The sequence below is a fragment of the Ischnura elegans genome, chromosome 9 (assembly GCF_921293095.1).
Source record: "Ischnura elegans chromosome 9, ioIscEleg1.1, whole genome shotgun sequence".
Classification (NCBI taxonomy): Eukaryota; Metazoa; Arthropoda; class Insecta; order Odonata; family Coenagrionidae; genus Ischnura; species Ischnura elegans.
The window spans coordinates 33235585-33248959 of NC_060254.1; the positions used below are offsets into that span (position 1 = coordinate 33235585).

The window sequence follows — 13375 nt, forward strand, 5'->3', positions numbered from 1 at the left end:
TTTTTTTTCTAAATATCCCGTCACGGTTATGTTTTTAATGCCTCTGTTTTTTCCCTTCAATAGCCCAATCTCAAGATTTCCAAAGTTTTCTTTCCCATAAATAAATTATGGATAGATAAGATTCTTATTCAAATGATGCGGTCTAAAAAAGTGCCGAAATAATGCAACGTTAGGAATGGTTTCCCCACTAGGATGTCGGGATGCTGTTTGATCTAAAACGCCTTTGACGATGTGTGTCGTCGTAAAACACTAATGAGTGAATTTAACATTTCTCACCACGAAAGAAATAGAATTAATTCCTGGCGCCGGAGCGCTAGACTTTCCTGATGTTTCACTTTTTTTCGTTGAGAGATGTTGTTCGGGAAAATTTAGCCGGCCTCTCAGCCTATTTTTATTGTTTTCTTCTCTCACTTTTTTCACTCTCAGTTCTCAACAACCTGTCGAAATCTCTCTCGAGTATAAGAATATTTCCGTTGGATGGATTTCAGTCTTACTATCCGTCGATGGAATTGAAGCGAAAATACAGTTATCGAAAAATGGTATCAAAACTATGGACTTATTGAGAAAAATTTTAATTTCAACAAAACATGGGTAACATGTTGCAAAAAAAAAATTACAAGTCGACAGTTCGGTTGGGTGGTAGCATAAATCGTTTTTACCCAAGTTAATACATGACTATGCTATGAGAAAAAACAAATACATGGAGAAACACGTATTGCAAACACACACAAACAAGTATTGCAATAAAGACTTTACCCTAAACATCGTAAATATAAAAAAAATGAAAAAGACCCTTACAATTTAATTGAAGATCTTTCGATTGCGCGAGAGGGGTTCAAAAACTAACTTTGGGAGACCCTTTCCTCTGATGCAGGAAAGAATATTTCACGAAATTTGAAAGCTGTTTTGTAGGGTCTATTTTGTGCTGGTGATCTTTTCTTGAGAGATTTTCAACTATTTATATTTTATATGATAGCAAAAATAGAAGTGAAAACTATGAAATTAGAAAAGGTCAAACAGAAAAGAATTTGCAATCCAATTTCGATTAGAAATCCGTATATAAATTTCGTTGGCAGGTTGGTGAGTTAGATGGAAAAGAGAAGAGTACCGTGTTTTACGGGAATGTGCACGGAGGGATAACATTGGGAGAATTTCGTTAAGCAGGGAGTGGCCATTCATTTTTCGGTGTAAGAATCTGAGGTCACTAATTGTAAGTGTACGTCGTCGTTGAAAGGGAACTACCTCAAGTTGAGCGAGGAGAATATCATTAGTGAGATTTCGGAGGGAGGGGTTACCATTTTTCACAATTTTTACGAAGAAATTAAGAGGCCTATTAAGAGTTTTGAGATTTGTGGGACAATCTGAGGACCATATGGGTGAACAATAATCAATACGTGGCCGAACACATCCGGAAAAGACAGATTTCAGAGCTATGTATATGGCTTTGGAACAGACTTTCCTGAATAACTAGCTTATTTGTAGCTCTTGAATTTTTGGAATAAATAAATGAATATCCATCCCTTCTTCTCTCTATTCACAGCTCTCCAGTTGGACCTTCCTGCTCATCTTCACACTGCCCGCCAATCGGAGCGGGTGTAGTCCGCACAGCCAAAGGCCACAGTCAGTGGCGCAACCGGCCGAATATGCGGCCCCGCCCGGTCAGAGGGTCGCCGAAGCAATTCGAGGAAATACAGTGACTTCCAATGCAGTCAACGCCATGGAACATCTCATCAGGTTCACAGAACATGCAGAGGTCCACAAACCGTCAGAGGCAGCCCGGAAAGTACAGGTAGGCCATCAGCTGAGAAGAGGGCCCCTATGAAAAAATTGTATAAACCTGCATAAAATTTGTATACATTCTTATACAATCGCCATGACAATGTATAAGAATGTATACAAATTGTATACAGGTCATGGCAAATTTTATACATTGTCATGGCAATTGTATAAGAATGTATACAAATTTTATACAGGTTTATACAATTTTTTCATAGGGGGGGCATCAATTTTTGGATACATACGTGTAGTGATGAGATCCGAATAAATACAAAGTGGGTGGTGTATTAATGATAAGAATTCAACCTAGTCTTTGGTCTTCTGAAACTCGCACAACCGAAGTAAGTTCAAAAGGGTTCACGTCCAGTTTCTGTAACCGGCAAACAACTCATAATCTGTTTTTCGTTAGTAAGTGCATGGCTTTTCTTTATTCGACATACAACTAAAACTTCATCCTTTGAGGAACACCCATGGAAAGTAATTTATTCATGAACTTGATTTATGTGTCATATACAACTTTATAAATCGAAAATATCGTCCTTTACCTATTTTTCCTCGTCAAAATGCTAAAAAGTGACTTTTTAGATGCATGAACTGATGGAGATATAACTTTTGGATTAATCTAGACTTACGTGGAAGGTTGGAACCCATAGCTTTTAAATGTATGTGTTTAACTTATTTTATTATATTATTATTGCTCCTTTGTTTAACTCTATCTACTCTAAAACCAATCCCAATGACATGTCAATGAAATACAAGAACAATTGTGCTTTTGTTTCGTTTTTTTTAATTGTGTTTGAAGTATTGTTTTCCTATTACTTGATCTCGAGTTTTTCATAAATGAAGTTTATGCATTCAACTGAAGAAGTCGAAGAGATCGCAAGAATTGTAATGAGGTTAAGAATGGATAATTTTCTGCGTAACTTAAATACTGAAGTAGCTCCAGTTATTGCTCTCCTCAAAAGCATTGCGGCCCTTGCAGAGATTTTCCCCTGTGCATCCCAATGCATTTTTGCAATAAATGGAGCGGAGGTTCCATCTTAAACCTAGATATTCAACGTGCCGAAAAAGTAACACGTCATAAATATCTCAGGGTGAATATGAGTGCAGTAAACTGTAAATTAATTCGATTCACTCCTTTAGAAATTTAACTGCCTTCTGCTTCGGATTTCAATCCATCGGCAGCCTTAAAACTGCATTCTTCAAATGAAATGCGGACGCAGAAAGCGATAAAAAGAAATTCGGCCGCGCCAGGACCCAAAGACAAAAGGTGAGCCTCGAAAGAGGTCAGTCAAGTATTAATACGGCGCATTGGGGAATGAGCAACTGCGTTTTGTGTTTATTGCCTGGAATGGGGTATTTGAACTTTAGAGTAACGATTATTTTGGAGCGGATAATGGCACTACTTTGGTCCCGACTTACCTCGATCGTCTCATTGATAACGTAGTATTGAGTCTCGTAACTTGATTACGATTGGTGAATGGTACACTACAGGATTCTCCATCCCCGCAACTCCATTGATTCCCGCCGGTCGCCGTTAATAGCGGCTCTCCAGACGCTAGGATACTAGTCAATATACGTATTAGCTCGTAAGTGATGCGCTGCTGGGTGAATTTAATCGCTTATTGCTAAAAATTAAGTTCGGAGATATTTGAAATGAGCCTTATTTTTAGCAGTAAACGATTACATTCGCGGCGTAGTGTATCTTACGTGCTAATACGTATATTTATTGTTAATATTATGGAGCGCTAATATTTTCGGCGAAGGCGGGAATCGATGGAGTCCTGGGAGTGAAGAATCGTGAGGTCACCTGCAGTACGTAATGTTAATACACGTTTAGCACGTAATGTAATGCACATATAGTAGTACACTATAGCAGTGTATTTGGGAGCCAGTGAAACTAATTCAATGGAAGCTTAGTGATCATTCATTGTTGAGTAAAGTAAAGAATATTTTATTGTATTCTATTTCATTTTGACATATGGCTATTTTTTCCTCTAGGTTGCAAATTTCCCGCTTCACGGGACACATATAATGGGAACCCAAGAGTACTGAAGAGGGTCCTGGCTATCCGATATCTACTAATCCTTACTCTTAAGGAATACAATGTCTGCTATCGACTTACATTAGGTTTGAATTCATTGTGATGTACCATAGTGTGATTTTTTAAAGTAGAGTTGTGGTAAGAGACAAGGCAATAATAATACATTTATAAAACGCCTTGTATAATACTTGAATTGAAGCAAAGCCGCAGTGAATTTCACCTTTTGGCAGATAGTTAGTTAATAGTAAATTTGCTTACGTAGTTGATAGTGCTGTTAATGCAGCTTTTCGCGGCAGAATTTTTACGCGTCCTTAATGAGATTTTTCAAATTCTAACTGACCACAAAGGAATTTATTTGTAGACATTAAATTAATTCTATGATAAAACAAATTAGAAAAATATATTAAAAACCCAGAAACAAATATCGTGTCACATCGTGTACTGAATCTGAAACAGTCTGGATAATTGTTAAGTAGTTTTGAATGCCCTTAAAAGTGAAGGAATTTTAGCTTCATGTGTAATGGCCACCCGGAGATCTTGTTGAGGGACATCAGGCCAGTTTTGCGAAGAGATACACGGGCAGGTAAACGAATTCAGATCCATCTTTCCCCCCTAAACGAATCGCTTTAATGACTCAAAGGTTGACTCGCGCATGCGCGCGCATAGTGTTATCCTCGCTGCGCTTAACGATTGTGTTCCGTCTTTCGGACCCTTTTGATGATATCCGGCATTCAACCCTACCTTCTTCTTTTTCTTCAAACCACTCTGTCTCTAACCTCTTCGCAACGGTCCACCTCGCTTTCTCAACTCTTCCGACCGCACGAAAATCCTCCGCTATATGTCGTCACGTTGACCTTGTCGCCGTCTTGTTATTTTTTTTACCTCGTCTATATATTTTGTTCCGTATGATGGCAGACGATTACTCTCCCGGATGAGGAATGCTCAGGGTGAAACGGACCCCGTGCCGACGTCTAGCAGTGGACATTCTGCCGTCGGGACGTCGCGTCGCCAGTTTAATCTTAATCGCCGCGCTATTGCACGCGCAGACCGCCGTGGCTCGTTCCACGAAAGATTCCTTTCATCTTCGAAACGCACGCAATGCTTTTTTTATAGAGGGGGGCTCCTCACCGAAGGGTCCCTCACCTATCCATTCTGGCATTCGGATTGAATCACTGTGTGAGTTACAGGTACTGAGAATAGGCGGATTTGGGTGGGGGGGCACGGGGGATGTGCCCCCCAAACGCTGAAAAAATATACGAGATATTTAATACGGTTACCATTACGTTCGTTTTATTTTTTGTATTACGGAGCCTCTATCATTTAATTTATTATGAACAACTTTCATAACAAAATAAAGGGAATATTTTCTATAGTAATTGTTGCATTTAAAAAAAATCTTAATTAAAAGTATGAGATGACTTGTCTAACCCTTGTGCCCCCCCCCCCAGAAAAAATCCTGGACCCGCTCTTGGCACTATGTGAGTTACTGACAGTGTAAATTTTTTTATACACATACCAAAACGCATACAATTTCAATTCAGGGAATTCATCCAATTCATCATTCAAAATTCATGTACTTAATCATTCAGAAATGCCCTAACTACAGTATTTTAACCAGCCTTCTTCTCTTGCAAGGATTGATTTATTCTCTTAGCCAAGAGTGGACGAGACTCCAAAGACTGGGTGGGGTAGTTTGGGCAGTACACTCTTTGGAATCTTCAGAAATGGTCTGCAATAATTCTCCTTCCTCTTGGGAATTTTCCTTTCAATCGCAGCTGGACATGTGATCCTGAGAACTAGCGTGCATTCCCCAAAACGTCTTCGAACCCCAACTTACTACGGTTGATTTTAACGGCTATATTCATCCTATGATCCTCTCAGGCACGCCGACTTACAAAAGATATTGGGGGGGCCCAAACCGGGATCTTGCCCCGGAAAAGTTTATAAGTAGTGAGTTTTAAGTTTTTTAAGAATTTTAGAAGAGTCATATGATCAACATTAGAACCCTGATAACTCGAATCTCGATATCTGGACACTCCGGGAAAATCGACAAGCCTGACACATTTTTTTCTCACACCTATAACGAATTTTTGAGGGCGCTCGGGCCCCCTCAGGCCCCATGGAGTCGGCGCCACTGGATCCTCTATAACTAGTCATCTTGTGAAGTGATATTGCTCTAATTGTAAAGGTCTAAGGATGAAGTAGAAACAAGTGCCATTTCCATTTCTACGCGTTGTGATTCCTTTACTAATAGTGGTAACGACAAGTGTTAAGTAAAAATACACGGACCTAATGCTGTTTTAAGAGGCCTTTACTATCTTTTCGTATTATTCGTAGGTATTCTCACAATTAAGGAACATTTATATGATTCTTTTCGCCAATCACTTCGCTTGCCCTCTTCCAAAAATTGAATTTCCCTCTTCAATTTCAAGGATAGCCTGTTCCCTCTCATTCTATCCATAAATCGCATTCTCTTCCTCCCCATCCCCGATTACCTAACGTTCTCCCCTCTAGTGCTGCTATTAACATCCTCTCCCTACTTGGTACTCAATCCAAACGGTATAGCGTGAAAAAATTCACTGCGAAAAAAGCACACTGTTAGCCCTTTTGGGAAAGGAATCCAACCCCAATCTTCTTATAAACGAGGAATTTTACTCACACAGGAGATAAAAGGTGCATATTGTTGTGGTTACGCGTCTAGAAATTTCAACAATCAATTAATTGTTGAATTAAGTAGTTTCTAATTCCCATCACACTTCATCCAGGCTTTGTTCGGGCTAAATGATCAAATACTAAATACAGTTGAGGACCTCTAATACGGAATCCTGAAACCCGGAAAACCAGAAATCCAGAATGGCTCACGGCTTACTTTGCTACATAATTGCATCTACGTAGAGGTGTCATAGGTGACCACATGTACACCCTTCGCTATGGAAAAATACGAGTGATGAAACAAGTCATCAGCTTCACTCTCCTCGATTATATGACTTAGAGAAATGGAGAATTTGCCTGTCCTACTTTAAATCAAAGAGGAGTTATTAAAAATGGGAAATATCTTTGGGAAGGCCCTGAAGACCAGAAATCCAGAAAAACCAGTAATCCAGAAACCCTTTGGTCCCAAGCTTTCCGGATTTGAGGTCCTCAACTGTAGTTTTTAATCATTCAGGCGGCATAGTTGGGAGGAATGTACCTGAACTATTGTATTGCGTGATGATTCACCTCTAAGCATTTCCAAGTATTCATTTCCTGGTAATGTAACTCCTACCGCACATCGGTCCTTGTGCGCTTTCTTTGCACATATCTATATTTGCGCTTCATTCGCTGTGCCCTTCATCCGTGTCCTCCGTAGTCCTTCAGAAGGTTTCTCTCCTTGCCTACCATTCTAGAACTTGGCCTTTCCTCTTCCTCTTCCACTTCTCCATTCTCCTCCTCATTCTTCTTCTCCAAGTCCACTTCTCCATTCTCCTCCGCACCCTCATTTCGAACCGTCCACTTTCCTCCACGTCCACGTTTCCGTACCGTAATAGCAAAGCTGTTGAAAAGTTAAAACACAGCTGATAATATTCTTAACTAGCCATTTCTAAAACTTTCTTACATAACTTTTCATAATGAATCCTGTAGGTACTCATTAATAAATCTTTGGCATTTCTACTATCATATGAGCTAACTGGAAAACGCACGACATGTCTCGTAAGATCATTCTTCCTGAAATTCTTCGCAAAAATTTACTGTACATTCATTTTCATTTACAGTTTTTTTCATGTGAATAAAATTTTGTACGTGAAATGAATCGCATAATGGGCATTGTATTTATTTTTACCGAGACTTACAAATGCAATTAACGAATGACAACCACTCCATAAAAAATACAAAAATAAAATAAAAAGATTCCCTTATAGTACTACATGAGCGGATTTAGATTCGGTGGGCCATTGTTGAGCGTTTGCGCAATGAAGGAATCGACAGTATTGTCGGAACCAAATGAATAATCGTTATTAGAGGTGGAGATGTACCTCAATTGTTCAATAATGATTCCTTTACATCCCTGAGGGACCGTTGAGCATACCCTAATTGTTGTGGGGGATATAGGCACATTTTTAACTGCAGGACCTTTTTCCGCGGATACGATGGACGCACGGTCAATTCACGCGTGTCCCACTTAAAAATTTAGGTTTGCCGTGCTTTTGGCCCAAATTTCTCTGAGGGCAATGAGAAAATACCACATAGCTTTTAATATTATTTATTTTTAATATTATTATTTATATTTAATTAACTTTTAATATGTGACGCTAGTTCAGTGCTTCCATTGTCTATGTCTTTATTAGAAAAAATTATGTCTTAATTGCATGTCTAATATTTGTGTATACTTTGTACCTCATTACCTATGCCGTATTTTACATGTAACATGACATTAGCTTTCACTCAGTAGGTTTTCGCAGATTTTTCACGCCCCCTTCTTGTGTGGGCGTTTTTCTGCAGTGGTTTTTTTTTCGCTGAATAATACTACATGCTACACCCTTATCCTCATGTTTTTTTTCCCACAAACAGAAATCTTTTTTTAACCAAATTTTCACAAATACTTGTTTATCTTCTTTGACATTTCACAAATATTGTATATTGTATATCTTTTCCATTGTAAACGTTTATCTGCCGTTTTAAAATATGTTTGCATTGACCCTATCGAGGGGTTAGGTGGAAGAGGGGACTTCTTAGTCTCAACCTCGCCCGAATAAAGACATCTTATTATTATTGTTATCATGGAAACATTCACTAAATAAAGAAAAATACTCGTTCAGAGCTATGCTATATATGTATCGGGAGGTAATAATGATAAATAAATGCAAAATTCAGTGTATTACAGAAAACTATGTCCCCGTGTTACATGCAGGCTACCCTCTTTACGATTCGTTTTTCATTTTATCGGCGATTAATATTGATAAAATTTTCTGTTCCTACACCGAGTAAGAAAATTACTCGTCAAAAAATTTCTTCATGATCTTGAAAATGTTGAGGCGAAATATAGAGCAGAGCCTTATCCATATTTGCCTGTGTTTCAATTTTGAAAAATGTTCCGCATTATTTGCTGTGATATAAAATTGTACGTGTTAGTATTTTTAAAGTTGCACTTCATATGAACTGAAAATTTCAATATGATGACGTAAATTTTTAACAAGTAATTCGATCCGTAAGCAGTCCGATTGACGGATATCGTCAGACATAAAACCATAGTTTTTTCTGCTTTAATGTTGTAATCCTACGGAAAATTTCTGATTTCTTCAATAATTTCGCTCATACCCGAATACACAGCGAGGTTCCAACTTGGTATCCTCTGTGTTGCCCAGAATAGGCATGGATATTCTCGTGCGTTTGATTGTTAAGCAAAATTTTCGATGTAAAAAGCCAAGAGTACTGTTTTCGATTGTATCGTATATATAGTGGTACTCGAAGCCTCCGATTTTTTAGCGATTATTATCCAAACCCTTAAAAAAGCTGTTGGTCGCTTTCAGTTTGGCCTTAGCAGTTAAAAATAATTAGCGCTGCTTTCAAAATATATTTCTCTCTCTATCATTGACTCTTTGATTTAGTGTTTCTTTCCTGAAACACAAATACCTTCAACATTGTATAAATTAAACGAAATGAAAACGTACGTTTCAAGCCAGTTACTATTCACGAAAAAAATACGATCGGTCACCGGGGAGTGATTACGTGCTCTTACGAATTTTGGGACTGGCGAAAGTGCTCCGTCATTATCGGGGTGGGAATATGCACCGCTGATGACCCGTTTGGGTCTGTGAGGGACAGTTGAGCACATTCTAATTGCTGTGGAGGACATCGGCACGTTTGTGCGGGACCTTTTTTCCGCGAAAAGAAAAGACGTCTCGTCACTTTTAACGCGTGTCGCACTTTGAAATGTAGGTTTGCCTTCCTTTCCCTCACATCCGCACCTCCCTTCACCCCCCCATCCTTTGTGTCCATCCTACACGCCTTGAGCAGGTACTTCCGGAAGGAAGGAGTTGGAAGAGGTCTGAGGAGGACAACCGCTGGGTCTTTATGAGAGGGAAAAACGTTCTTTGGTTCTATTTGACGATTCCCAATGGGGGTGCCTGAAGAACAAGGTATACGGGACCGTTCTCGGAACTGGACGCTAAAAAAAAATGCTTGTCCCTTTCCCTTTACCTTTTTGAGGGCCTTTTGCCGTGTCACAAAAGGCTCTACAGGGTGCCTCACTCTCTAAAAGTGTCCTCCCAACGACTTGCCACAGGGCTTGGCGGTTCGTTTTTTCGATTCCCGAGGCCGATCTTATCTCAACCGATCCCCTCCCGCGTTTGGACCGTGTTCTTCTCTCGGAGAAAAAATAAAGAAACGATGCCGTTGTTGCGTGGTTTTTCTCTGCGAGATTCGTGTGGGTGGGAAAAAATTGTGTGGCTACCCACCGTCATCTTTTTGTGTCCGCGGCGGTTTCTTTCGGAAGAAAAGGAAAGTTATACTTACGAGTGTTGTCAGGATACCATGATGGAAGCACTCATGTCATCGTGTTTTGGGGGCAAATAATGTCCCTGTCTTGGCTTGTCACAGGGGTGGCGCAGATATCATTTAACGGAGCGAATAATATCTGTGCACCCATGCTGTGTTGTGGGACAAATGTCGTTCTCAGTGTTCTGGAACCGACTTATGTTGTGCGTAGTTTTTATAGCAATCTCAACCGTTAGCTGAAGCGAACTATCCAATCATTTTTATCAGTAGTCAACCGTGTAAGGTTAGTTTATGCCGAAGCCGGCTCCTTGGTCTTATTCATTATACACTACACTCCGATTGTATTCTTTTATGTATTCGACGTACAGTCGGCCACGTGTTATATTATCTATCAACCATTTTCTGCTACTTCTTCCTCACATTATCCTATATGTTCTGTATTATGGCTTATAGCATCGCTAAAACCCTCAGTTAAAGCAATTTTGAATTTGCAGACCAGACATTTTAACTTATGAGAGATTATTTAATTTAATTTTTTATAAAATTTAATTAATTTATCTCAGCGTACACTCATTAATCTACTCTCTTTTACTATTATTATATTCATTCTCTACTTTTTTTATGCATTTGGATTTGCAATTCCTTATTCCATGAAGATAATTTTTTACTTTTAGAATGTCTAAATGTTGACCTTAATGTAGTAGTATTTAGTTTTGAAATCATTAATGGTTTTTTCGTAAGAAATCCTTGAATTATTAACATAAATTGAGATCTTCAGAATTATATTCCATTGCATTAAACAATCATATATTGCGGTCCGTAAATCCGCCCAGATAATCGATGTAATAAAATGAAATGAAAATTTTCGAATTCTAAGAAAGTAACCTTTAGGTCTTTCGTGCGAATGAAATTTGAAACCTTTTCGTGGTAAAATATATGATTTTGTTTCCTGAGTGAAGTATATTATACTCTGTGTAGAGGGCCCTTGGAAATACATGCCATATGCTGATAAAGCCACGGTTGCCAGAAGTTTGGGAAGCAGTTTGCTCTTGTGTAACGTGAGTGTAGGTTTTCCTATTTGGTTGAGCTACAATAATAGAGCGCGGTAGTGCTACCAAAAATACGAAATATGTATGCTAAAATAATTATATTGGTTAATTATGTTGATGCATTGTATCATGGGTTTATATTCGGTAGGAACGCGTTTAGAATTATCAGTTGTGAGAAATTATGTCTTAGTCTGAACTCGATTTAGAAATTAGGGATTTAAAAGGGAAAAGTGTTGAATATAACCTTTAGCATTAAGAGATCATCAAAGAAAAATTGGCACAAGAATATATTTAATCATCGTATTATATCGACTGAAATATAGTCATATGCCCAAAAATCTTCCCAATCCCAAAGGAGTTTTTGAAGTGTGAATATTTCTCTATGTATATCGTGAATTAAATATTACTCACTCTGACTACGATCTTCGGACATACATGCAATTTGCTGAGGGAACCTCCGACGTAAAAATGTAGCAATGCCGACAGAGCCAATTTCTCAAGATTCGATCGTTCCATTGATTAAAAAAATATTCTCATGCCCGAAAATCTTTCCGACCGAAAAGGAGGCTGCGAAGTGTGAACATATCACGATGTTCCACCCAGTTACACGCTTCGTAATGCCCGCCTTCCTAGCCCGTTGACCATCACTCATTTCCGCCGCGCGGGTAGAAGGAGCTTCTTCAACTTTCCGACAGAGGACGCCATCGGCCTTGTTGGTCAAAGGAGGTTTTTCCAACCTAGTTAACGGCGGGCGGTCGGGCGGCGTGAGTTAAGTCCTCAGCCCCTCAGACCAGGATCAAAGGGCCCGAAATGCGATTAGCACTCCGTTTTCCTCGGTTCCATTCCGCCCGGCGGGATGGTGGAGGGTGGGGGAACCTCACTCCACCTTCGGACATCTGCGCTCCGGGAAGGCCTTCCACCTTACGCCGCATCCTATCGCCTTCTCCGCGTTATGAAATCCGAAGGAATTTCCCATTTTCCACGGAAGTAACAATCATCCCGGCTAACTACTATACTCTGTGGTTATTTGAGTCTCGAATCCGAAGAAATGTGTTCCGTCCCTTGGCTCATTTGACATTGATTTTTTTATATTCCGGCTTCGGTCGCGGTGGGGTGAAGTCCTCCCTCGCCTGCTACGCATGAGACCGCGGGTTCGAGTCCCGCCCGGCTAGGTTACCCCTTTCCTGGGCATTGGTGTTCGTGTACGTTTGATTGTGAAGTAAAAAACCCCGATGTAAAAGGCCAATGGAGCTGTTTTCGGTGGTACAGAAATAAATAAAAGTAAATTACATCCACCAAGGCCGTACCCAGGATCAGAACTAGGTGGGTTAGCCATGGTCTAGGGGGGGGGGGGACAAACCAAGTTGTGGCATTAGTTTATGAGATTATTTTCCTTGAAAAAATAATTATAATTTAGTTACATATCTTATACTAATACCTATCATCTTTCGTGGGTTTAAAGAAAATTTGTGGAATGCTTTCGTTTCATTTCGGTACTGATTTTGCTTAGAGACTTTTGCGATTTTTGCTTGCAGGGGTGGGGGCAGGTTTTGGGGGGGGATCTTTCCCCCCATATCCCCCATAGTTACGCCATTGCTTTTATTTTTCATATGTTTAACTCTGCCCTGCCATGAAATCCACCCCGAAGTTTTTTTCTGTGACTTTTTTTATATCTTTGAAAAATCTTTTACTCCTTTCACCTTACCACCTAGTCAGGATTTTGGCAGGGAGGAGTGCCAAAAACTTCAGGTTGGTTTTAATGCGTTCGAATGCCTAAATTTTTCAGTTGTTGATAGAGAAAAACCATCAGACACATTTCATGTCACACCATTGGTCATTGAATTTTACTAAATGCATATATGTATGACTGATAACTTCAGGCTTAACTGTGTGGAATTGTAATGCTCACTAATATATCTAAAAAAAGCACAACCCGGGTTTCAGAGCATAGTTATATTTTCAGGTTAACCTGAAGATGTAATTTGTTATGAAACCGGGATCGTGCATTGTTTAAAAATATATTACTGTACCT

The 13375-nt window shown here is 39.4% G+C and overlaps 1 protein-coding gene across 1 annotated transcript in view; it reads left to right on the forward strand.

Annotated features, from left to right (window-relative positions):
* Window positions 1-13375, forward strand: part of LOC124164915 (palmitoleoyl-protein carboxylesterase NOTUM) — a 108128-nt gene that overhangs the window by 70563 nt on the left and 24190 nt on the right. Inside the window, exon 2 of the mRNA XM_046542145.1 lies at window positions 1541-1789. Coding sequence (XP_046398101.1) covers window positions 1541-1789 — 249 coding nt within the window. The remainder of the gene's footprint in view (window positions 1-1540; window positions 1790-13375) is intronic.